Source organism: Megalops cyprinoides, chromosome 18 (assembly GCF_013368585.1).
Source record: "Megalops cyprinoides isolate fMegCyp1 chromosome 18, fMegCyp1.pri, whole genome shotgun sequence".
In the NCBI taxonomy this organism is placed as follows: Eukaryota; Metazoa; Chordata; class Actinopteri; order Elopiformes; family Megalopidae; genus Megalops; species Megalops cyprinoides.
Window position 1 is genome coordinate 17,083,687 of NC_050600.1, and position 27,251 is coordinate 17,110,937.

Consider the following 27,251-nt stretch of genomic DNA (forward strand, 5'->3'; position numbering starts at 1 on the left):
CGGAAACATCACTGGCCTTAAGGTGACTTTTTGAAGATGTCCTGCAGTTCCTAAAGATTCTGAGACATTAGATGAGTTCATACTGCTTGATTGATTTAGTCTCCATAGGCATCAGACAACAGACAAAGAGTAAGCCATCTTAGTAGCATCCTAGTCACCAAGAATGTCCCCTTTTCTCCTAAAACTGCTAGGATCATGCTGAGACAGATTGCCGACATATGAATGTATATGATTTTTCTCATAAAATTTCATGGAGAAATAGAACTGGTATGTCACTAAGAAAAATATTTCACTACAATTCTGTGCTGTATCTGTCTGAAGCCCTGTTTATAACTCCAATGTTTATGTCTACCCTACTGAGAATTATGGCAATGACAAGAAAAAGGGGCACAAGGGACTTTTTTCATCATAACAAATGATATCCAGCCTAAAAGGAAAATGACCTTAATCAGTTACTGTGACACAAAATGGAGGGAAGAAAGTAGAGAGTCAGAAAGCAAAAAAAGAAACAAAAACAGCGCCTGCACGCTTCACTGTATCTTTTCGACATCCCTTTTCTCTTTAACTGTAGAAAAAGAAAACACCTTTAGGACATATCATAGACTCTTTCTAACAGGAAATGCTGAATCGTTCAAATTCAGTGAAGAGTTAGCAATCTAGCCCTATGATACGGCCCAAAGAAAACATCCCAGTGCCCATTCCTGAGAGCAGCGCTACTTTGTGGGGAGGCTACTCTGCTCTTAGCCTATTGTGCAGTCAAATGATTTGGCTATACACTCAACAGAGGGGGTCCTGGGCTATTCACGGATGTAACCGAAGGAGTGCCTGCATTTCACATCATTTCCCCTCAGGTTTTCGGCACAATGCTCGACAATTCATTTTGGAAGCGAGCGCGCACAAGCTACGAACTACAAATATTACCACATAACCCTATACCTCCCAAATGCATCGTTCATTACAGAGCAACTCCTGTTCGTGCCATTTACTGCCAAGTTTCTCCATCTACATAATCTGTACGAATTACTTTTTGACATTTTATAAATGTATGGAAGTAAAAGACTGAAGGAGGACCGCAAAACCCCCTACTCCCCAACCCCTCCAACCCCGCCCCGGAAAAAGAAATAGAATAATTCTCGGGAAAGGTTTCATTAACAATTACAACATCCTTCCAATTAATGTTTTAAAAGGACCAGTAAAGAGCGGGTCTGATAAGTGAAGCTTTTTAAAAATATAATAAGTCTTAAAAACAGATTAACATTTAACAAAATATGGTCGAAGGGTGGCGTAGGTAGCCTTGAAGAAGTGACTAATCAAAGAGAGATATTCTCTGTAGTAGAGGTCCCATTACAGAGTGTCCGTCCCCCTCCTTTCTCTCACCCCTTTCCGTCTCATACTGCTTTTAATCTTCATCTCCTCCGAGGTTCAGCTTAGTCATACTTCAGCTGGATCTATTTTGCACTTGTCTCTTTGAGGAAAAAGACTAATAAATAAAATAGCACAGATCGTCCTAAATGAATCTCTCCAAATATTGAACTATTATAAATACGGTCCTTTAATTTGGATGGACCTTTAATATCCTTGACTTGAGAGAATTAATCTTATGTACACAACTGATAACTCTGAGACATTAAAGAGACTTGGGAACACTCCCAGTGTCTTGTGCAAACATTTTATAAGTATTTCTTTTCTTGCAAAGCAGAAAAAAGACTTTTTCATCCCTTAGATGAAAACATATATTGCATAAGTGGTATTTGTTGCTGAGGACAGAGGAATATATATGCCCCCCGTTTCCTTTTTCACTGCACTTAGACATTTGCAAGATATTAATTACTCTTGTACTCTTGCTTAATTAAGTACAGCTCTCACTGTGAGTTTTATTAACTTACTGTCCGTGATCTCATTTGTTTTAAAATTTCACAGCCTCTTTATTAAATCGCTTTGTCTCAATTTTTAGTTATGGCATACTTTTCAAAGACTTAATTTATGTCAGTTTAAAAAAGTTAACAAAATATTACCTTTTCTCTTAATGCCAAGAAACACTATCAGTAATGCATGACTTTATTAGGCTATCTCTGCACAGCTCAGTAATACTCCTCAGAAAATACAACTTGAAAATACATTCCAACAAACGAGTACCTCCATCTAATATGGTTAATGCAGAACAAGAATGAACAGAACTGCCTTTTTCACTCCTTAATGGTTGCATGACCTGCTGCTTTTTGTAAACCCATGTTTATCTTCACCTAATGGACGCTCTCTGTAATGTAATGTGACACCAGGTAGAGGCTGATGTTTAATTTGACCCTCACTTTATATTTAGTGCCAAGTCATTCCGCCTTGCTTCACAGAAAACAGAACACTGCTCTGCTTAGCACCAGCATTTTACATACCAAAGTTTAGTAAGTAAACATAAAATGGTTAAACTGGATGGATGGGGATGCCAAAACCTTATTTTCTAGATGATGATAATGATGATTGCTATTGTTCATGCTGTTGCTGTTGTTGTTGTTGTTGTTGTTATTATCATTATTATTATTACTATTATTATTATTAGTAGTAATACTGGTAGAAGTACTAGTGGCAGCAATATTGTTTGTGTTGTTGCTATTCCTGATAATATGTACTATTTACCATCCATACCAAATAAATTGGATTACGAAATATACATAATATACTATAATATGAGTTAAATGAGCTCCTTCAGTACTCTCTCAGTTGTAATTAGCCTCCTTTGAAAATAACTGGTTGACTTCAAAACTTTCTCAGCCGAGTGAAAGACTAACACAAGAGCAGGAAAGAAACACGGCAGTGTCGGATTTCTCCCTCAACAGCTGTATTATCCAACTTAAGTTGCTCTGTTAATTCAGCACCCACAAGGACTAACATGGGAGGAGGGAAAAATAGAGAGAAATCCATTTGCGGGGAGAGATCAAATGAGAAAACTGCAGGGACGGCATGAGGTCAGAGCATGAAGAACTAAGCAGACCTGTTCTTCATTAAGAGCGTCTCTCTGGGGAACGTCACAGGCTACCTGTCCAAGGGCTTATTGAACCGCCTAACCATCATCTACTCTCCAATTCTTCAGGGCCCCAGCGGATCACAGCCTGCTGCTGACGAATTAGCCTGGGACTGAGCCTGGAACATGAAAGTGCTCCCCCCCTCTCAGAGCCCCTACCTCTCTCTCCCCCTCTCTCACACACTCCCTTTCTCTCTCTCCTCTCCACCCCTTGTCTCAATCCGCCGATTTCTGAAAAAAGACAACATTGCGTTGACTTGTGACATGGCAAGATGAAATGCGAAGGTTCAGGCTGGTCTCGAAGCTCGGCAGATAAAAAGTAATCAAATGACACTCCAGGAATGCAAATTGGCATTCTTGGCTGCACCACTTGCACAACCAAAAAAATATCTCTGACAGGAGCTGAGATTAGGACTAAATATTATGTAAAACAGTGAACTTATAAACTCTGACTGGAGCACTCACATTGACGAGGCCATACTCTTTATGTGATGCAAGTCGTCATCTTTTTTCTTTGCATATCCCTCAAGATGTGAGACTGCTTTAATCTGCTAATCTTCCTTGAAATACCTCTCTATTCATCTGGTCTTATGAAACTGCATGTACTGTCCACATTCTAATATGTTTTGAAAATGTCCACTGTGAGTTTATAATAAAGAAATGAAACTAATATCAGCTTCAGAACATTTCGAACAGGAATACAAAACATATTCTATTCTTCTTTCAAGTGACCAGAATGAAAGCCTTATTGTGGCCACTTCTCTACTGTAAGTGACAAGATATATTATAAACATAACTTCCTTTAAATTAATTTGCTCTATATTTGGATATGCCTACTGGGTCCCGTTTTAAAAATTGACAATGACCTATATTTAACTGCACTTATATAAAAATGCACAAACACCAAATTTCACAAGCCATGATCCCTTTATATAATTTTTTGACGTCTATCTTTAACTCTGTTTTTTGACTCTCACTGGGTTAGTGCAACAGAGAGGTAGAAAAACCTTGTAACAATAATGTTTGCATGAACTTGTAGCATTTGAAAGACAAAAAATGCATCATATTAACTTAGCTACGGGACTATCAAAATCTACAGGTATACTGACCAAAAAGATATGCACTCTACGTGTAATAAAACAAGTCTTGAAATGCATGACTGATATGCATGAATTACAACAAATTATAAACTCGTTTGTTTAATCGTTTTAAAATAATGATGATAAACACACGCTATAGCTAAATGTACTTGTATACACACATCTGGCCAAATTATATCTAACGCTCAATTTGTACAAACATCCAAGCCATAAATGTAAATCAGACAGGGAGATTCTATTAAATTTATTTTACAGAAAGAGACCATTCCCCTGCACGCATGTAATTTGAAAGACTGTACGAAGTCCCAACGGTGAATTCGTGCAGGGTGTGAGGCTTAAGATACTTGCAAAAAGTACGTCTGAGACGGATCCCAGTTTTGACCTGACATGCTTTAAAGCTTCAAACACACTTTTCATTTTTTTCCCTCTTTCTATGTTTCATTTGTGGGGTCAGTGATAGTTTGTTTTTACCGCATATTTCACAAAGTAGAGGAATTTGCGGACCCAGGTAAAGTGCAGTTAAAAACATTGGTGAGGCCAAAGCAAACTTTACCTGAATCACTCGCGCGCGCGCCCGTCCGCGCGCAGAAGTACGTTTCGCAAACACAGTTAGGCCGACTTCTTTACTGTCTTATCGTACCATAGCACTTTCGGTTGGTGGCCACAATGCACTGACGAGTCCTATAGCATTTTATAGTCCAGATTACTGTACCTACAAATGACCGTGTCTACTTTCCTAATTTATTCAACAAGTACATATAGTGTTTCACCTAGATCGTACCAACTATCACAAGTAGGCAGCACAACTGAATACCAGTAGGTTTGTCAGACCAAAAATATAAAAATACATTCAAAGACTGTAGAAACCAAAATGACTGGGTTGAAAATGGGGACATAGTCATATTATTTCATAAAAAAAGAAAAAAAAATTGGACATACTTCAACAGTAACCTATATCTGACAATAATGTATAGGATGTAGACGGTTTAGCAATTTATTTCAAACAGTAAAACCAATGTCTTGTATTGATTAATTAAATGACATAATCTACAGTGAAATGTTGATTAATTAAATGAAAGTGAAGTCAAATGTATATCAACCTGTTTACTGCATTAACGTTTTCAAGATGAAAATATATTGAGGAAAAGGGAGGAAAGGTGTTTAACTCCCGGTTAATTTATAGCCAATGAACTTTACTAGTTGGACAAGTAAAACATACTAGGCCTAGTAGAATTTGAAAAACTTTTCTTTCCGCTTGCCATGCAAAGCACATTGTCTATGTGAATATTTGACTGGAAGGCTGCATGGTATTGCACGAGCATACCGTTGCAATATTTACCATTTCTGCATGTTGCAGGAAGAGACCAGGTCCTGAGGCTTTCGAACTTGCCGTCCCGAAAAGTCTGATTTCGCCCTCAAGCGGGGAAGTTTCTTCTCCCCTCTTTCAATCTCTGATTGGAATCAAAAAGTGAGAAGATGTCCCGGGGAGCACTACTGAATCGCAGTCGCAACGACAGTTTTATTATTTTAAAATGCGAAGCAGAAGCACGTCTTCTTTAGCGCGGATGTGTCCGGAGTTCTTACTGGCTGATAACGTATATGAAGACGTTCCTTGCGATACACCGCAGGATTTGAAAGCACGACTGTCCCCTTTCCGAAATCCCGAAAGTGTTCAGCTGAATTCGCTGACAGAAGAGGAGCGTGCTATTATTGGCGTCCCTTTTCAAAAACACCAAGTTCTTCAAAACCTGGGGGGCAAGAACGACTGTCTCCCCCGCGCTCTGCTCCGTCTCTTCGGCTGCTTTTAAATGCTTAGTCTGCGGAGGGCACTAAGACACGGTAGACTGAAAAACAGACGATTCAAACGATTTCTGGAAGTTCGCAGCATTCACACTCTCGGTGCTTAGATATTTTATATTTTACTCCACAGCCGAGCACCTCTGTCTTTCGGAGTAGCTACAGTATAACGTGAGTGAAATATAGTCTGGATTTTGGTCGTCACGGTGTTGTGTAGGGTAAAGAGTCACATCTGTGTGTGACAGTGAGCCAACTAACTAAACCCTGCCCTGCAGACATGAAAACCGTCAAGCACTTATTAGTAGCCTTCTTACAAACCACTTCGTTTGCTTTCAACGTGGGGAACGCCGCGATGCGTAAGCGAATATGCGCTTTATACTATGTTCTGCTCGCGAACATGTTGTATCTGCCTCGTCAAATTTTCAAGTGTAACACGACTTTCTAAGGCAATTCTGGCCCTCGGTTAAATTTGCGTTATGTGTGTCAAACGTACATTTGTCTTTTTCTTTTTCGAGAAAAAGCGATGAAAGACTTCCTAACACAGACACGAGTGTTAATGATCAAATAACTTGTCGATGTCCATTGAGATAGGAAAGGATGTGTATTTAGCTAATTAACCTCATAAGGCATGCCAATTAACACATAACTCCGTTGCTGCTGATTATTTTCCAAACGCTTCGGCAGATCACTTTCACTTTGTGAAGGGGTTGTGTTAGCATAAGACGACTGAAATAAATGGCTTGCTCCGATTTTTTTTTTTTAAAGTGCTTTTGGAAATTTCTACATTTAAAATGATTAAAATGCGTTTAGGTGACATTCCCTTGTCCTATCAAAATATTTGTTAGGGTCGTTAAATAATATACAGATATAATCCAATATCCATAAATACTTTCCCAAGCCTGGTCTTTAAAACGTAAATGACAAGTCCTACTCATTTTTCCTTACGATCAATGTAAAATAAACCCATTCCAGAGTGTTAAAGTATCCTTATTATGATTACAATGATTTGATTGTTGACACAACAACTATTTGCCGAAGACAATTTTAAGGTGTCAAAGTTTTGTGAAACATGTTGAGACATTAATGTGAATGCAGAATAAACTTCTGAGCACGGTTAGTGTTAGAAACCAATCTTTGAATATTTTGAGTGGTGCTATTAGGATGAAAGCAAAAGCACTTATCAACATTATGCTGGTGAAGTGTATGTGCTTCCCAACCCTGTGCTGTTCAGTAAGATTAACACCTGTGGGTGTAATGGATGATACTTTTCAACGTACATGGTTCAGAGGGTACCCTTCTTCATTAAAGTATTGATATGTTTGATTAGTACCTGACCAGAAAAGAGTAATATCCTAATTTCGAGATAACAGAAAGCATGCACATGGGCAGCACAACTGCTGTCTAAAATACTATCTATTGTGCAATATTGTCTATTGTGCATTCACAGAAGGCAATGCAACATAAAATGTAGCATAATCCAAGAATGTAATGAATCACCCAAGAGTGAAATACTTCCAAGCCATACATATTGCTTAATGGAAATATATTTTTTTACACTGTACAAAAATGTACTAGCCAATCAAATTGCTTTTCAAAACATTTGTAAAATAAAGTGTTAAAGGGGAAAAACAACAATCTGAGAAAAAAAAAAATGTCAGCACTTGGTCTTATTTAGAGTAGGGAGTAGTCCTCTAGTTTGCCAGGCCTTCTGCCTCTCTGGGGAAATTCCAGTGTACAGAGCCCCAGCACCATGTGCTTATGTACCCAACTATCGAAAGCTCTTGGAAAGCACTTGAACTCTTTTCCACACTTCTGCAGTGGCACGTGGGTGAGCACTGTCAATGGCCCCCAGCGCTATCATCACCCGCATGCAGGAAGTCATATTCTTCCTATCAACCCCATTATGAACAGATCCGGCCAGCTGAGGATGGCTCGAAAAGGTCATCAGATGAATTCAAATAAGTCTCCAGTGTGAGCCAGGCTAAACAGAAATGGTTGTCCAAGCATCTGTAGGAGCTGGAAGACCGCGCATGCAAGCGGTGAGGCACATGATCTAGGGTTCACATAAGCAGTACGGAGGCAGAATTCCCACTGCCTCAGATAAATTGCAAGGCCACTCGCAGTTGGGTTATCAGGGAGTCAATGGCTTGCTGTCACTGCATGCTGTGAAATGGTTCCAAGTTCCTCAAGGTGAAGCATGAAAAATGTGTTCATTTGAGTTAAAGAGCTTGCAGGGCCAGAGGTCAAAATCAGTGGGCCTGTGCCACAGGGGATCAGAGGGGAGGGACAGACAGGTGGCCAGAGGCAGGAGCAAGCAGCAACTAGTAGCTAGCAGAGGAAGTTGAGAAGAGGGGAGGCACAGGAAGGAGAGAAGGATGATGTGTCAGGCAGTAGAGTTGTAGACGGTTCGGAGGGGTCAGATAGCATTGGTTGGGGGAGCCAGCCAGGGGTAAGTTGCGCAGGATCGAGCAGGACAGCTAAAGGACCTGGGCCAGCAGTGTAGCTGGGCAGTGAAGGTGCTGAGGAGGGGGTGGATTCTTGGCAGTTTGGGCAGGAGGAATTGTCAGATGCGGGTCACTGACGCAGTGCTCTTGGAGAAGGTGAGAGTTTTGTCAAATATCACTATGAGGCTCTTTTCAACCTGGGGGGTGGGGTGGGGGGGGGGGGGCTGTTTCCTAGGAGACAGTGAGGTTTTTGGATTGGCAAGGAGTTTGCCAGGAAACAACATGTGGGACTTGGAGAGATTGAGCTACAATGCAATGTGAATTGACAAAGATTGCAGGGAGGTTTGTAAGCTTGGCTGTAAGCAAATACCATGGAAAACACTTACATTTAACTGTCAACTACTGTATTTCACAACTGCACAGCACTCATACTGTTTAAATCAAATGGAACACCAGAGACTCGGCTGTGTGCAGGAGGCAGTCATCTGCAGAGGCATGATGTGACTATTGTGAAGCACTCTCCTGGGTAAGATTAATCAACATTTAAGAATGACATTTTTGCAAAATAGAGCTCAAATTGACATTGCAAAATCAGTGTTCTACAAGGCGACCAACTTGAATCCGTTCTGGGTATTGTAAGCCCTGTAGTTTTCATTAAAATCAAAGGTATTCTAAACATTATGCAGATGACAATCTTCCTACCTGAGGTGGCAGGCGGAGACACTTGTGCTTCATGAATTCTCAATGGTACCACTCTTCCCAGCTCTGTATTCTCATCCCAACAAAGCTTGTCATTTGTTTCCTCAGTTCATGTATTTAAAATTGACACAGTCACATGATTCCTCATTTCTGCGCCATTGTGTTGATTAGAGTGAGGCCCTGTCATCACCGTTGCAAAGAATACTTACGACATTGCTATGCTAGTGTGGCAGCGCTACAGCGCTAGGGTAATGTTGCCAGAACGTTATGCCTTGGCTGAACCGATGTCGCCCTGCACATTTGTTCAGGGAGGTGAAGAGTGACAGGCATGTTTTAATGTCATCATATGGACTGATCAGCCACTTCTGATGGGAGGGACTGGCAGGGAGATATTTATAGCCCTCTTCCATTAGACTGGCCTCTGCAAGCACACACAGAGACTGTGTCCTCTGCCTTGCTCTCCCGCTCTGATGCACTGGAGAGTACTAAAATATGCTTGGTATGGTAAGTCTTAAATTGTTCCTTGTATTACGGTTTTGTCAGAGGTTTTAATGAGGCTTCCCCATTTTGGGGAAAAATTGCCGAAGTGAAATTTTTACTTTGTAAATCCACATTCCACACAGTGGGAAATGGCAAAAGTGGGAATTTCTAAGCAGTTCATCATAAAATACACTATAAAATACACAATACAAAGTAGAACATTTCTGAGACACTGCTCCAATCAGTGTTTTATAGTATGGCAGTCTTTGGCAATATTTGCAGAAATACCACATTATTGAAAAATGAAACAATCCTCTCAATTACATGTTTTCCTTAAAAGCCAAACCTGATTGCACATTATGGACACACATTTAAGGACACTTTTCTTCCTGATGTACATTCACATCATTGAATTCTCCAGCAGCATGAAAAAAAAGACATTTGATGACAAATAATAGACTATATTTAAATTGCAGTCAAGACATTTGATATTTTCCAACAATACAAAATGGCTGAACCAGCCCTTGATGATCTCAGAAGGTTGCCAATCCTTCTGAGGAAAAATATGTCATGTGAGATGTGTTATCTGTTGTATATAAATATGTATATTGGCAAAGGATGTACCTGTACAATAGTGCTGATATACATTGAATCTAAAATGAATTATGATTAAGCATGAACAACACTATAGTCATTTCTATGCAGGATAAACATGAAGAAGAGCTGTATTTTGTTTGGAAACATCAAATTTGAGCAGCTGCTGATTTTTAAATTGACATATACTTTTTAAAATGATGTACACATTGTATACTGTAGCAACACTGCGTATGAGGTGTCGCAAATAAGGTAAATATTTGTGAAGTGCTGTGTGTTTCTACCTTGCATGCCAATAAAACATCTAACCATATATGTTACAGCAGTTCCTCACTCTGGCACCATCTACTACATCTATAATTCATTTTTCCAAAAGTGGACAGGAATGAAATTAATGTTACCATGCTCACTGAAGAATGCCAAATGTCTTGGTAAAAAAGAAGAACAACAAACTGAATGATAATTAAGACCTAAAATTAGGTCAGAACTTTAATTTATGGAAACATTGTTCTTTAATGTGGGGAAAAAAATCAGCAAACATGAAACAAAGGTAAATCTACTGAGAAATACAGTTTCTGCACACAAAATACTTTCACATCTGTATTAATCTGTCATTACCAGAAAAGCCAACAGTCATACTGATACGTATGCTATAGAAGACAGACTGTCAAAACAATGTGAAACAAGCACCCCCTATTGGAAATGATAAAGGTGGAATAATGTTAACCTAAATCAAAAACAAGAAAAAATTGAGGATTTGTGAACAAGGAAATGAACAGACAGCATGAAGGAAGAAGTCAAATTTCATGTGCAAAAGCCTTCAGTGGTTTAGCAGGGGAAAATTCATTTGCAAATGTATTCAGCAGAAATAACAGCAGATGACATATTTGTTCATTTTACATGATCAAGACTGTAAAATCAGCAGAGTTAATATATTTTGGAGATACAAAGCTCATTCAATAAACTGTATATGGTGGAAACAATCATTTCCAATAGAAACACAATTAACCATGATCATCAACATAAATATTATCAGACAGGGAGGAATGCTGGCTGTAATGACATGTTTTGTGCCGGGTCTGAAGGGGAAGGACTGCCTCCTCCTCCTGTAGGTCGCTGAGTGATTCCAGTTTTCACAGCTCTGTATATACCACACAACTGTGGCATTCTGCAAAGCAGGTACTTCACTTACTCCACGCATTGTACATGTATGAATCATCTCCAAAAACACGGAATCACATGGCTATTTCTGTGTCCTTCTTCCATCTCCAGCTCTATCCCACTGTCAGTCCACTTAGCTCGTCTCTGCTGAGCATCCTCTGGCTTGTGGGGAAATGTCTGATGCATGAGTATATTTATCACCTCAATCATTACAAACCATCTCTCACTGTGCTTACCTGAAATTCCAAGTGCAAGCATGACTAACACAAAGCCAATAACCATTCACAAAAACCCTGAGCATAGTGCTTTTGCAATGGAAAATATCAATTCATTTCATTTCACTGTTCTCAGATTTTATACATATGCACGCCAGATCACTTCTAGGGGCTACAAGTTTCACTTCCAATTGCATATCTGACCTTTCTACCGTTTGGCTGTTCATCGTTTTAATGTTGGCAGATTGTTTGACTTTCACCTGGCATATAGCAGTCTAGTCCACACTGACTTGTTAGTGCTGTCCTTTCTCCATGTCACCTCTGAATAAACAGAATGAATGCATGCATAATTAATATTTTTTCTCGGCACTATCCATGCAGTGCTAGTTGTACAATCCACATGGTGTAGGGCAGCCATATTTCTGACAGCACATTTGAAATGAATTAAATGGCAAAAGGCCTAAAAGGAGCAGGGGGTCAGTTAAATATGTTGCGAGTGACCTTTCCTATGAGGTAATATTTGCTGTTAAATGGAAGGCTGAAGAGCGAGCCAGCATGTGTATGTTTAAAATCATATTCAAAATGAATGACTAAGCCACCATTGCCAAGAAATGAGAACCTTTGTAAGAAGAAATTCTGGTTCATAAATGCCAAGTCTCACAACTAATGGGGCAGATGTTGCGAATTATGAGTCAGTCTACTGACTCTGAAATCGCTCCACAAATGAGGGCCTTAATGAGAACCACTGTCTGCAGGTCAAGGAACAACCTAATCATGCTGTGTCAACTGACTTATCTTAATTCGTCCAAGATACCGGACCAATCAACCAACAACACTTGTCTGAATAGAAAGAGTGGTGCCAATTCCTGAACTTCCTCACTTATTTCCAGATCTGGAAACACATCGCTTTACATGATAATCTAATCTAGATGTGTTGTCTCTTTAACAAAAAAAGAACAAGAGGCCGTGCATCTGCTGCTCAACAGCGGAGACAGCGGGGTGGGGAGGTGGAACACACACTCACACTTCAGTCACATGTCTTTAAAAGGAAGCCCCTCAGACCTTGTTAAGACAAGTTAGCAAAAATGCACTTTGCAGGATAAATGCATCTTTGGGGATAGCAGTTTGCTAGAAGCTGTGGATTTGAATTACACGGGGCCAAACTGAAACCTTGTGTGGATGTCTCATCATGTTAAGCAGTCCGTGCTATGATGTTGCATGCATACTGGAGAGTAGTAATAATCTCGATAAAGGGACTTCATCTGGGAATAAAAAGCAGTGTCCTTGTATGTCCATTAATTCCCACCAGGTGGTGCCTCTAAACACAAAAGCAAATGTCCCCAGATGCATATTCTCTTACACTGAATACATCTTATAGGTGGTATGGAGCTTCAGAAGTGCAAAAATCAGAAATATGACTATATAGACTTATACACCATTGGCCAGATTTATTGCATTGATAGTGCCATCCTTCTGATTCAGTGTCAAGTGTCAAGCTGGCCACTTTCCCCATCTGAAACTCAATGACTGTTATTTATTCTGACAGATTATGACTGACCACTTAATAACTGAAGGCATTCCAGAACAGAATAAACATAATCAAAGTACAAGAATCCTTTGGTTCAAACAAACAGAGCGGTGGGAAGCCTGTGGCACATTAACCCTCTGTGATCCTGGGTTGTCCTCCACCATAGAAGAGACTACCTTTTTGAAGTTTTGAAGGCGGCTTTAAATCCATCATTAACTCCGAAGTGCTGGCCCACTCTGGGTGAGATCTTCATTGCAATCATGTCCTCACCTCTTGTTATGTTTAGCCCATGGTGTCTTTCAAGGTAGACCAATTAGTAAATATTTGATTGGACACCTTTGAATAGAACCAGTGTGCTAATTAGGGACCACTTGATTCCACAACACAGAGTGACTTTCATCTTGTGATAATGTGGAAAGACACTATCAGTGTCAGTGTGTAGCGTAAAAATAACAGGTATTAGCCACAGGGATTGGATGCACACATCAATGCAACCTGTTAGCTTCATGGTATGTGAACATGAAATATCATGTGAAGCCATCATGCAGTGAGCAGACAGGGTACATGTTGGCCTTGTGCTCCAGATACTCCTTGACTGCTAAAGAGACTACCTTTTGAAGTCTGGTTGCTCTTAATTCATCACTAACTGCAATTTGAAGGCCTGGATGGGTGAGATCTTTATTTCAACCCCTTTTTACTTCATTTTGTATGTTCAGCCTATGGTCTGTCAAGGTCTGCCTCTGTCATTTAGTAAATAATTGATTAGGCACTTTTGAATATGGTTTAATATTCATGTACTAATTGGAGACCAGTGGATTCCAGTGGGAACGAGGACTTTTATCTTATGATGATGTGAACGTAATTTAACAGATAACTTTACATTAAGTCAATTGGTAGAAGTCTGTCTTTTAATGTTCAAAACTGTAGTTTTAGATGTTCCTCATTAAATGTAATGTAGCTTAAAAATATGAAAGACTTTCAGGCAATTTGAATTGGAAATGTGTCAGACCTGCCTCAGTCTGCCTCCAGTATGACTTCTGTCATCACTTTTCGTTTTCTTCACCAAAACTTCATTTTTAACATCAACCGCATTCAAGATATGGAGCCTGTTGAGTTTTTCATTCTATTTTCCTGTAATTTACTGCTGATATAGCTGCTAAACTGATGTTCATAATGTTGTATTTTATTGTAATAAAATGGTGTGCCTTCTCTGAGGTAACTATACTTACATAATTATTTGTATTGATCCTTATTTTGTAAATGAGTATTCATCAATTCAAATATATGCACTGAGATTTCATTCATTATTAACAATATGTGGTATGTGGTACACAAACCAATGTGTTCCTTATGAATTAATATCCTAATGTCCTGTATCCTATTTACAAATTTTTATATTTATTGGGGCCACTGAAGTGTCATGCCATGCTCAAAAGAAAAAAACATCCACATCTAAACCCCAAGTCTGAAACCAAATCATTATTTTGGAAGTGATGTTTTTTAATTGCTTCCTTACTGTGTTTGTGGTCAGAAATGATCAAATTTTAATCTCTTTTTTCCCTTTGCCAGTTTCAGGGCTGCACTAAAACTGCATTACATATATGAATAATTCCCCCCCCCCAATTTCCTTTTAACTGTCACCTTAAGTCCTGTCCTTACATGAAACACATTCATTATTTTTAAAACCTTGTAAGTACCTCATCTAATGAATTTGGTGGCTGATAGTTTGGAATTGGTGCAACAAGGTAATCCTGAGCTGTCTCTAACATCTGCTGGGGTTATGTGTGAATCTACTGCAGATGCTGGTGGTAAGCTCACTTATCCTTAGTTAGGCTACTCAAGCATGGTAACAGTTATGTAAACTGCCTTCTCTGCTCCAAATAAATCTGGATAAATGGATTCCAAAGTACCTATGCTCATGCAAACATTTACTAAAGATGAACCCTTGATAGGGGAACACATGGTATTTACAGCATGAGAAATGTGTTCAAGAGACAATGGTTGTTTCCTCACTTGCAGGATATTAGATAAATTAGATAAATAAACTAAGGAATGAATAAATTCTGTGTTTGGTGGATGAGTATGTTTTCAAACTAAATGTTTATGTACTTTGCCACCCTGCATTTGAAAATGTTAGTGCTAGCTACTTAATGTTGATGATAATTTTGCATTCTGCCTTTCTCTGTTTTCTCCCAACTGCTGGAGATGATATGAAACCTCAGACCTGGGTCTAACTGTATTGAGTCCAAACACTTGTCCTTGTCTCCCTTTTGCTTTCTTCTCCGTGATTGTCCCTGTTGATTTTCAAATATATCCTCTTGCTCATATGTCTTATGATGTCTTTAAGCTTCACAATTTGGCAACAATGTAACCTCATCATTCCAAAAGATCAGGGTAAAAGGGCATCGCAGCTCAGGATTGGGACATTGCCCAGGACCTGCCTTTGCAAGTCTCAGGTCACAGCAGGGCATCTCAATAAAATTCTAACAAGTCAGACATGTTCTGTCCCCTATGCTGCATAATTGTTCACCTTCAATAGCTAGCAGGTACTCAGGACAAATGATACACTGATAAAACAAACAACAACAGCGTGGTGGCTGAGCCCAGTCCATGAGAGACACTTCTCAGCCTGTGTAAAGTTCAGGATTATCTATTTGAAATCAGTGCCTCTGAGTCTTGGCATGACCTTCCAAATGAAGATCAGAGCTTGAGGAAAAACCCTAAGACGTGTAAGATTTGTTCTTGTCTGTGACTCAGCTGAGTATTTTGACGCAAAATGGCTGCTGTGCTTTTTTAAGAGAAAGCAAAAGCAAAAAGGATGTGCTTTACTTTGCGCCTCATAAACACATCCAATTAAACCATTGACCTGTTGCCTTAGGTAATGATACAAATATGATTAAACTAATTTATGATTCCCTATTTTGACCTTATCAGGCTGGAAACAGGTGTATGTGTGTGGTGTATGAGTAATTTTTTGTCAAACACATGAGCTCTCGGCATGGAGTCAAATAATGTTCATTTGGAAATGCTTCTTCCTTTTGAATAATTATTTAGCAGATTTAAAAATACATTCAAAAATAGGTATTTTATAGGTAACAACAATTCTCAATATGTTAAATATATATTGAATCATTTCAGCTCATTTTGAAAGATGCAGATATCAGATGTACATTCTAAATGCATACATGGGGAAAGGACACTCATACATACAATTCGTAACCTAACCCTCCCGTCTAAATACAGCTCTTTGACTTGATCACAGACCCTAGTTGTACAGCGTGACTGCCTAAATCACACACCACACACCTAATCACTATGACCAGTCATGACACCCCTGACCATAAGCATTGCTTTGATCAATAAATTCAAGGGGTTAAGTCCATAATCAAAGAGCAGCAAAATTCATGCAAAGTGAACTCTGCATCAGAATTGCATGTCTTGTAGCATTTCTGTATCAAGTCCTTTATTGCCATGTTCCCATGCTGTCCATTCTACAGCATGGGGACATATTCTAGCTAGGATCTCCTCTCCATCTCTACTTTGCCTGGTAGATCTTTGCTTTTTGTCCACTTTCAGTCCTGTGAAACACTGATGCCCAAAGGTTTTTACCCACCCACAGGCTGTCAATGAAGATATTAGAAGCTCTGGAATCTGTAAACAATGTGATGGTGAGAGAAATAAGGTAAAATGAGAAAGGAGGCCCACATTGATATGCATAATAAGTCTCAATAGTGTGTAATAGTTTGCAGCTTCAGCAGTTAATTAACTATTGCAGCATATGGCGATTTGGCTGGTGACAGGAGCAAGGCCTCACAGCCATGAAAACAATCCAGAACCCTCCCAAACAATCAACGGTGTGACAGCAAAGGCAGTCCAGACACTCAACATTGTATCCGCTCACCACCAATTCACGCAGTCCTCTTTCAGCTGCACATTGCTGTCCAAGGTATTAAAGTGGCCATCACATAAAAAAAAACAAAGCCTGACTTGTATATCTGCAAACTGGGCTCATAACATAGTCATCAAGACAAGAAGTCATTACAATCTTTACTATCAAGCCTGTTAGAGAGTAATGATTTTGGTTTTCATGACCCACATAGTACAAGATGGTTTTGAAACCATGATAAATCCAAGGTGATTTTTTGGACAATATAATTCTGTTTAGGGTATAAACTCAAATTTTCATATTTGGATAAGCTCATCCTAAAAACCAGGGTAGCAGGTGCAGTTAAAAACATGGAAATGGGTAAAAAAAAAAAAATCCCTGTCGTTTAAAACACAGGAGTGTTAAAAGAAAAGAAATTTCCTTGGGCAAACTATGTCTGCAGTGAAGTAAAATCTAGACATTTGCCTCAGGGAAAATATGCAAGCCAGGTCAGGGAGCCCTTATCTGTCTGACAATGCTCAAGCTGCCTCATAAGAAAATACAACAAGGAGCATGTCCTCCTCAGAGACTAGGTAACATGCACCTCGAGTGAGTGTGCGAGTGTGCGTGTGTGTGTATCTGCACATCAGAGGCAGGAATATTGACGTGATAATTGCACCATCTCCAGTCAACTCTGAAAGAGAGCGCCGGTCTGTTGGGATTCAGCTGATCTTGCACACACTGGCTGGTTGCTCAGGACACCGTCCGCATTGAAAGTTGCTTCGTGAGTTTGATTCAGTGGGAGGTAGGCATCATTTAAAAATCCTTCAGGGGAAAGCAGACGGTGAAACAAACTGACCTGAATTGTTCTCTTTTTGTCTTCTTCCCAAATGTTCATAAAAAATGCTGAGTGGCTGAGAATGAAAGGTATGTTGGAAATAATTACAGTCCACGAGGGAATGTGAGCTAAATTCCAGTTTTGATGTCCTCTTAATTACAATATCTGAAGATCAGTGTAATGGCATACCGGTGGTGATTGACACAGTTCTGTTTCTCTCACTAGGGGGAGCATGCAGAGTGCTCAAATGGGAACTTTGTATTTCATTCTGCTGTGACCTCTTTTTATTTACTTTCTGCCATTTTTTCCTACACTTTGAATAATCAAGCAGGAAGTGGGACAGGAACTTTTGGTGCTTCCTCTTTATTTTCCTGTAGACTCCGTGATGTCTGGCTGTGCTGAAGGGGAAGGTGGCAGAGCTGGCTATGAGGTTTGTCAGGATTTCAGCACAACACCTGTGGTCAGTTGCGAATCATTTCATTCGTTTGTTGACCTTGCTTTTCCTTGCAGAGGCAGAATATGGAATCTCGACATGGAAAAACAGTAATGCAGTAAATACATCATGCCACTCAGAGAGGATGTAGCAGCTGTATTTCACTGCATTCCATTTACATTTTTACCAGCACTGAAGGTGATTCTCTAATAATACGCTAAACACAGTTCTTTACTGCACTGTTTGTACTGAACCCTGCATTTAATCAACACACTTCCTTAACACTGACTTAAAATATGTTTCTTTTTACAAAACAAATTATACTGTTTTTCATTTCCATTTTGGATTGTGGTGATCACTGAACTCAGCAAACTATGTAGGTGAAGAAAAAAGGAGCACTTTGACTCCTCAACACTGAGGAAAATGTTAACACTATTCTATTTATATGTATGTATATATATATAATAGTGTTAATATAACTGTATATACACTTAATAACATTTATCATCTCCAAATAAGGGCACATGTCAAGGTCTGGGTAGATTAGATGGTTAGAGAACAATCAGTTCTCGTAGTCAACGTTTTGGATGCAGGAGAAATGGGCAGGAGTAAAGACCTGAGCGACTTTGACATGGGCCAAATTGTTGTGGCTAGATGACTGGTTCAGAGCATCTCTGAAACTGCAAGGCTTGCGGGGTGCTCCCGGGCAGCAGTGGTGAGTACCTACCAAGAGTGGTCCGAGGAGGGACAAACCACAAACCGGCGACAGGGTGTTGGGTGCCCAAGGTTCATCAATGCGTGAGGGCAACGAATCCCATTTGGTGCAAACCGACAGAAGGTCAGAAGGTCAGAAAATTTTAATGATGGTTATGGAAGGAATGTGTCACAACGCACAGTGCATCTCACCCTGCTGCGTATGGGGCTGCGTAGCCGCAGACTGGTCAGAGTGCCCATGATGACCCCCCGTCCACCGTCAAAAGCACCTATAATGGGCACGCGAGCATCGGAACTGGACCTTCGAGCAGTGGAAGAAGGTCACCTGGTCCGATGAGTTCCCTTTTCTTTTCGATCACGTGGATGGCCGTGTATGTGTGTGCCGTTTACCTGGGGAACTGATGGCACCAGGATGCACTGTGGGAAGATGACAAGCCGGTGGAGGGAGTGTGATGCTCTGGGCAATGTTCTGCTGAGAAACCCTGAGTCCGGCCATTCATGTGGACATAAATTTGACACATGCCACCTACCTAAACATCGTTGCAGACCAGGTACACCCCTTCATGGCAATGGTATTCCGTGATGGCAGTGACCTCATTGAGCAGGATAATGTGCCCTGCCACACTGCACACATTGCTTAGGAATGGTTTGAGGAACATGATGAAGTGTTCAAGGTGTTTCCCTGGCCTCCAAATTCTCCAGATTTCAATCCGATTGAGTGCCTGTGGGATGTGCTGGACTGACAACTTACAGGACTTGAAGGATCTGCTGCTAATGTTTTGGTGCCAGATACCACAGAACACCTTCAGGGGTCTTGTAGAGCCCATGCCTCTGTGGGTCAGCGCTGTTTTGGTGGCACACGGAGGTCCAACAGAATATTAGGCAGGTGGTCGTAATGTTTTGGCTCATCAGTGTGTGTGTGTGTGTGTGTGTGTGTGTGTGTGTGTGTATGGAACTGATGGGATATTAGTTTGATGAACAAACTCATTTTTGAATTTTTTGTATAAAATAGATGGTCTTAGACTGTGAAGAAAATAATTTTGTTCGGCATCATTGTTTCTCCATTCTGCGCTCTTAAAAAGAGTTCAATAAAAATTAAAAGTCTTGTCTCAGGATGATTTTGGATCTTGTATGGCTCAATAATTACTTTAAGAAGATGCTCCTTTCATTCACTACAGAACATATGCAACATAAAAAACCATCCTGATTCAAAGCCATTATTAGTATCCTCTAACCAAATCACCCCTTAAAGAGTGATAGCATCCATATGGCACTGTACAACTTTGCAAACAACACCATGCTTTGAACAATAGTCCTTAAATATCTCATATAATGGCTTTAACACCAAAAAAAATTGGTTCAGCAATTCTGACATTTGTACTGCGTATAAATTCTCAGCACAGAATAACACATTTTCCACTTCGTGTATACAGTTGTCTTTTGTTGCCTGATGAGTTAATTTGCTGTCACTTGCCATATGCTCAATTATTATTTAAGCTGGGTCTGTCAGTTTTATATGATCTTAATGCTTCAACATGACATCGATCATTAGGCCATGGAGAATTCTTATGATGAGCTACAAACATTTGCTTAAGGCTTATTATTCTCACACACTCTGTGTGTGTGTGTGTGTGTGTGTGTGTGTGTGTGTGCGCGCATGTGTGTCTGTGTGTTTTATATGTCATTCTGAGAAAAGCACACTAGAGAAAGCTGAGATTTAGGGTTTTGTGGTATAGAGTTCTGAATTTGAACAATTGATCAAAATGATACACAGCTTCATTGCACAATATGTGAGGATAAAAATCAAGTCTAAACTGTTGAGACTGATTCCTGTTAAGATGGAAACTGAACATAAAATATCAAATGCAGAAATGTCAAGCAGTAGTGTACTGTTTTATATCAATCCTCCTCTGAGCTTACTCTACCTGAATATTTATGCTTAGTGGACTGGACTAGAACACCTAAAATTTTAAAAATACCAGAATGACAATAGATACATATGTCAAACGGTGTCTTAAAAGTATTTATGAAAGCTGAGGACAGATTGGTTTGCTAGGGTTGAATCCTACCTTTTACATTATAGCTGGGATTCAATCGAAGTTGCCACATTCAATCTAATCATCAGCCTTCCATTGAAACATACAGTGCACTCATTACAACTTGCGGTTGTACTACTTAATTAGAATTTACTAACCAGCTACCTGTTTTTCCCTGTTCTTTACTAGGTAAATAAATTGCCTTCATTGGCTGTTAGATCTGGCTCCATACACCATAATTATCATCTTAGAAAGACCATTTTATCAACACAAATGCACCATATTCACCTTGGATGGTTGTTATTTGAAATGGCCCTTTTCTTTAAGATTGCATGACCATTTTACTGTATCTCACCTTATGTGTGCACCAAAATATACAGTGCTCTATTTTGGAACTGATCCTCTGAGAACTAGAACTGAAACTGATTAAACCACTTAACAAGACTTTTTGTACTATCATCATGAGACTCCTTGCAAATGATGTCCTTTCTCTTGATGCTACTTTGAAAATGTTCAGAAAGTAAATAAATAAATGCAGTGAGCAACCACCTCCCATCCCCCGCCTACCTGAAAACATGACATGTCTTAGCTTCTAACTGGCATTGCATCTAATCCCCATTGCATTCCCATCCTCTCCCAGTGGTTATGAATTGAGTTGTGAAAGGTGGGAACAAACTTGAATCTCACCACAGAGCACTGCGGGCTCCCAGATCCCAACATTCTGCCTCTCAAAGGGCGGTAAAGGGATGGGGGTTCCAGTACTCAAACTCAAATAAACATTTATTTCAGCAAACATTACTGAATATTTTCTGTCAGCGTAGCCACTAGCTTACCTTTTAGTGCAAATATGCTCTAAGCTGATTCAAAGGAACACACAGACATACAGTATAACCAATCAATGTTACAAAGATTTCATTTACTAAAATTGTGTCAATTGTCATAAACTTATAGTACATTACAGACGTTATGTTATGACAGTTGTGGCAGTAGTTTATGATTCTGTTTCCTTACAACTGTATTTCCTGCTTAAGTAATTATGCATTAGTCGAAATGTAAACGTTTGCTAGCCACATTTTGTAGCCTCGTATTATGATTTGAAAAATGGGAGACAGAAGTTAAGGCTAAAGAGCTACATTAAGTAGCAGCCAGCTAGCTAGACATCCATCCGACCTGGCCAACTTGACTGCCAAGCTAAAACATTACTCAGATATACAGTGAGCTAACTATCATAAAGACTGCTGAGAGATATATTTGAAGTTATGTTTAGCCAGTGCATCAGCTGTAAAGTTCCCAGTTTTGCTTAGCTGGCTAACTGGTTACTGTAATGTAGCCCAAGTTTTGCCTCTTCTGGCTCTCATGCCCTCGTTAGATTTAAGGTAATAATGTCAAGCATCTACTGTACCAGCACATTTAGGCCCAAAATCGTGTTCCCTCTGATTCTAAAAAGGTCAATGTTCTTGATTTGCCATCACATTCTTAAGACCTTAATCCAGCAGAACCTTTTGTGGTTTCATTTCAAGTAACTGGAGAAGGAGGTGGAGAAATTCTTCCTGCAGGAATTTTCAAAAAACAGAAGTGATACAAAAAAATCATGTCCTGTCAGTGTAGTATACATGTGGAAATTGACAAAGAGGAATTAACCGGATTAATCATAAAAACTTTGAAACCAAGTAAACTTATGCTTCCAAAAAAAGCCCAGCCACCTCCAATCACTACATTAAAACTGGTTGCAAGCCTTCAGAGTACTGCATGCATATGGAGGGATCTCTATGAATAACTGCACTCTTTAAATATGGTGCCCCATCAGATTAGCTCCTCCCCAGGTAAACCCTAATCAACATTTCAATTAGATACACATTTTAATACATATGCTTTCATATCTCTTTCAATCTTTATTGGCCTGTTCTCCAAACACAAAGCGAATAATTACAAGTTTTCAAATAAAATGATTTTTCCCCATGCCCATATCCTGCATGCGCTGCCGGATTGGCGCAGGAACAAGCATCCACCCCTCTTCGAATTCAGCCAAGGCAGCAACGACTCCCCCTTAAACAGTTTGTACTGCTGTAACCATTGTTTTGAAGATTTCAATAAGCTGGAACGCAGCGATGCACGTTTCGTTATTCAGCAGTATTATTAATTAACTATCATGATTGGCTTAATGATTACACAATCCCTGAGTCTGTTAGCTGCACGGTAAACGCAAACACAAACATCTCCAGACAGACTTAAGAAGATGAAGTTTACTTACATTTGCAGGTTAGTATTAGTCTGCTAATTCGTTAATTATAGCAACAAGTGCACTGCGTATTCATTGCATATCTAACACTTGGCCACCTGTTTAACAATAAAACAGTATAGGCCACAGTATCTGTGCTATGATGAAAACAGACTGCACACAGTCGCAGTGATGCCATTAGGGTGTAGGTGTCCTCTGTGGTATTAGTGGTAAAAATGATCAAATCTGTAATGTAATATAAACAGCATACACATAAGGTATACAAAATAATGTATTATTTTCAGTAAGGAAAAATATTGTACATACTGTACATCTAGCTTATATAGTTACACAATTTCAGGAGAAACTTCATTGTGTGTGTGTGTGTGTGTGTGCGTGTATGTGTGTGTTTTTGTATGTGCACTGATAACAATCATCAGAATATTAGCTGAAGGAGCACAAACGGTGATGAATCACTTTTCCCCATTAACATCAGGGATGTGCTGGTCCACTGAATCTTTAACAAATCATGCTTCTGTTATGTTTCCCCACAAACTTTTGACAAGATATCTTTTTTTTTTTCACTTTTCATTTTTTGTAGCATAATTAGCTTTCATTTCAGAACTGTATAGGGAATTTCTAATGCTAATCTGTCTGTCCTAGACCTTTTAACTTCTTTAAACCATTTTTTCTACCAAATGAACCCTTCTGGGGTTAAAATTGTTCTTCCCTACCTCATTATCAACACTTGCTTTTTTCCCACTTGCTCTATAAATCTCTATTAAAGCCCCTTTTGCACTGTGAGTGGAGAGTGAAGTGCAAATTTACTATCTTGGAGATTCAGGTGTTTCCCCAACATGTCAATTCATTACATAGCAGAGCGCAATATAATTTCTCAAGCATCAGTCAACAGCTGTGAAGTATATCAATGTGTAAGTGGGTGTCACTGGTATGATTGGTTCAGAAGGCAGCCTCCAACAGCCTGTGTCCTCTGTTTAGGACAGAGCTACAAGCACCTCAAATGGAAAAAAATGGAAAAAAAAAGTTTAAATGGTTAAGAATATAAAATATATAGTTAATTCTGAATTAACTATGGTGGTGTGTAGGATTTGATAAACTGCCTTTGTCATGATAGGTGATGATAGTGTAGCCTGGGGGGGTGCAGTGCTGGGTCATGGTGCCCATGGGGAATGAAGACCAAGGACAGGGAGTGGGCACAGTGGGACTGGGCTGCCCACCAGCTCAATGGATCCTCACAAGTGGTGGATTGGCAAATGTCATCTCTCTACTGCAACCTCCACACATTACCAACGGCAATTCCACTTAAAAGGGACCCTTTTATTTAATATTTAATTCTGTCGGGAGATGTTTCAAGTCCAATTTTTGCGTGCCCGTTCTCCGATTGCTTTAATGGCTGTCTCTGGTCCTGAAAAAGCAGGTGACAAGAGCAGAAAACAAACAAGCGTGTTCAGAAAAAGGCAGAGCCATGACTTTGGGGGATAAAAGTCAAGAACTTAAGCCTTGTGCACATTTCCAGTGGCGCTGCTTTGAAGCACTTGAAGCAGTGTCTGCCTTTGTGACACAGAAAATGACAAGTCCCAGAGAGAGATTGCCTAAGGCCTCAAATCACTTTAAGAAACCTTGTGGTTTCCCACTGCTGTGCACCAAACCTGGGCAAAAGACACTTAAAAGCTGTGAACCTAAGCCTGATAACTTCTAAATAAATAGTTAATGATGGAAATGGGGGGAAGAAAGTGCACGTGTGATGATGTGGCTTCTAATTAGATTCTGATGGGACTGGCATTATTAATTGATAAAGCCTAGGTCTAGGAGGACGTGTCTTTGTGGGTCTCACAACATAACTGGGGACAGCATCAAAGGAGGCTTGATCAGTTAATGGGCTCACAGCAAATGTATTCTCATTAGAGCTCCTATTAAAGTTAAAATATGGCCCCTCTACCTGCATGGGCTGAGACCAATGAACATGTGCAGGTGACCTTGCCAATCAGACATGCAAGGAGCTGCTGCTGCGATACGCACAAAACAGCGCTACGGTAACATCTCCCGGTTTTTTTTCCCTTCTTCTTCTTCTTTAAAATTTTTTTTTTCTGTTGTTTATTCGGCCCTTGTGACTCTCTCCTCCAGGACACCAAGGAGTGAAAGAAGAAGAAAGAGGAGGAACAGCAGCATGTTGTGAGGAATCCGGAGGAGGGGAAGGCCGGATTAGACACATGCTGCTCTGCCCTGCTAAGTGACCTGGGGAGACGGTCGAAGCAGGTGGCCCAGTGGAGGCTGGAGGAATCTGGCATCGACTCCAAAGTCAAGGTAAAGCAGAGGCAAATCACAGGGGGCAAAAGAGAGGGGCAAACCGGTGAAAATGAAGGGACTGCCTGGGCAGACATGAACAAGAGTTCCTTCTCATTTTCCTTTCTTCTTCTCACCTTGGATGTCTTTTCACAAACATTAATGTAAAGTAATTCATTCAGCTACATACTGGTATTAAAAATGTATATCCCGTTCAGTTGTTAGGATAAATAATGGCCTTGCTGACACACGGCACCCAAGTCTTAGGGATTTCACCGTAATGTAATTTGGACTTTGCCTCATCTGACAGGGTCTTGTCAGTATTCTTTTTTTTTAATTTACAGAGCTAATTAGTGGGTTCAGTGATATACATCTTTTTACCCCCGCTATTGTTATTTTAGCTTTGATCTGTATCTCTCCGGTGAACCCACCTCTCCAAGTATTAATAACCTTTCCTCTGCCCTGATAATTCACAACTAGAAAAAAAAGCTTTCGTTTTTTTGCAGTCAAGCAAGTGCACATCTAATCAGAGCCAGCTAGTGGGCTGAGGAACATCCCCTTTCTCCTCACAGAATCCTTCATCCATAGTTAGGCTAAATATTCAGGACTCAAAGCTCAGTAGAATACTCCCTATTGCCAAAGAACCCAGTGCATAGCATCACAGAATACCCACTGAATCCTTTTGAAAGTGAACAAGAGACTCCTGAAAAAGTATGGGAAAATTTAATTGCAATAACCACGTCCAACTTCTACAGTATGCACATCAATCACAAGTTTTAAGAAAAGCTCTCTTGTTTTTCATATTCTATTGAAAGCATTGTGAAAAGAAAAAACTGCACATGTGGCATTTTATATACTATAAATGAACGTTCTCCTCCAGTATTCTGTAGTAATAGCTAGGTCATTTGGTGTTGTTTGTTGATTAATCAGCAGATTATTTGGATCTGCATTTTTGAAGGAGTTACACTGACACTGGTTCATCCATACTTGTACACTCCAAATAGTGTGTAGTCGGGGGCATCTTCTACAATGTGTATGACTGTTTCTAACATGCTTGTCAAAATAATTAATTAAAAATAAAATGATACTTGATACGACCCAAGTTGCTATGTTGTAAAGGTTATTTGTTTTGATGTGCTCATGACTCAGTGCAATAAATCACAGGAACGTGAAAGCTGTTTGCTTACATGCCAAAACAGTACTGCCGGTCGTGGGAGCTTTCCTTTGTTTTCCCGCCATGTGATACTAGCCTCTGTAGGAAACTGTGCACATCATCGATACTGATTGTCACAGTAGCCTGTATGAAAAGTTTTGGTCTGATCAGCTGTATTTCCTCCACCGTCTAATTTGAAGCACACACTATAAGGCAGATTTAACTCGCTGGCTTGCAACCCTGCATGTGGATAATTAGAATATCACTTTTTCCTCTGGATGTATTGCCTGTGAACTAGCAGTTTCCTCTACCTACTCTGCTGACAGTGCTGGAGGGCCCCCACTTTGAGTGTTATTCTGTAGGACCAATATCCGTGTTCGATTTGTGTGTGTAATTGTGTGTCTGTCTAGCTTGCTAATTAAAACAGCTGGCTAGCTAGCTACCAGCACCAGCACCAGCACCAGCACTAGCTATCTAGCTACCAATGCTTTCTGGAGCCACTTAGCGGGCTAGAATGAAACACCAGGCTATTTTATTAGCTAAGATAGCCATTTATAGTGAATAGTAATCACTCTATTTGATATAAATCTTTTTCTCAATAAATTAGCAATAGAGCTCACAAACTACTTACCTAACTAGCTAACTCTTACCTGAGA

At 39.8% G+C, this 27,251-nt stretch overlaps 1 protein-coding gene across 2 annotated transcripts in view; it reads right to left on the reverse strand.

Annotated features, from left to right (window-relative positions):
- Nucleotides 1-6,144, reverse strand: part of bnc2 (basonuclin 2) — a 180,310-nt gene extending 174,166 nt beyond the window's left edge. For both annotated transcript variants that reach the window (XM_036551972.1, XM_036551973.1), the window contains exon 1: nt 5,456-6,144. In XM_036551972.1, the coding sequence (XP_036407865.1) occupies nt 5,456-5,458 (3 nt within the window). In that variant the 5' untranslated portion in view covers nt 5,459-6,144. The remainder of the gene's footprint in view (nt 1-5,455) is intronic.
- Nucleotides 6,145-27,251: the final 21,107 nt, after the last annotated feature.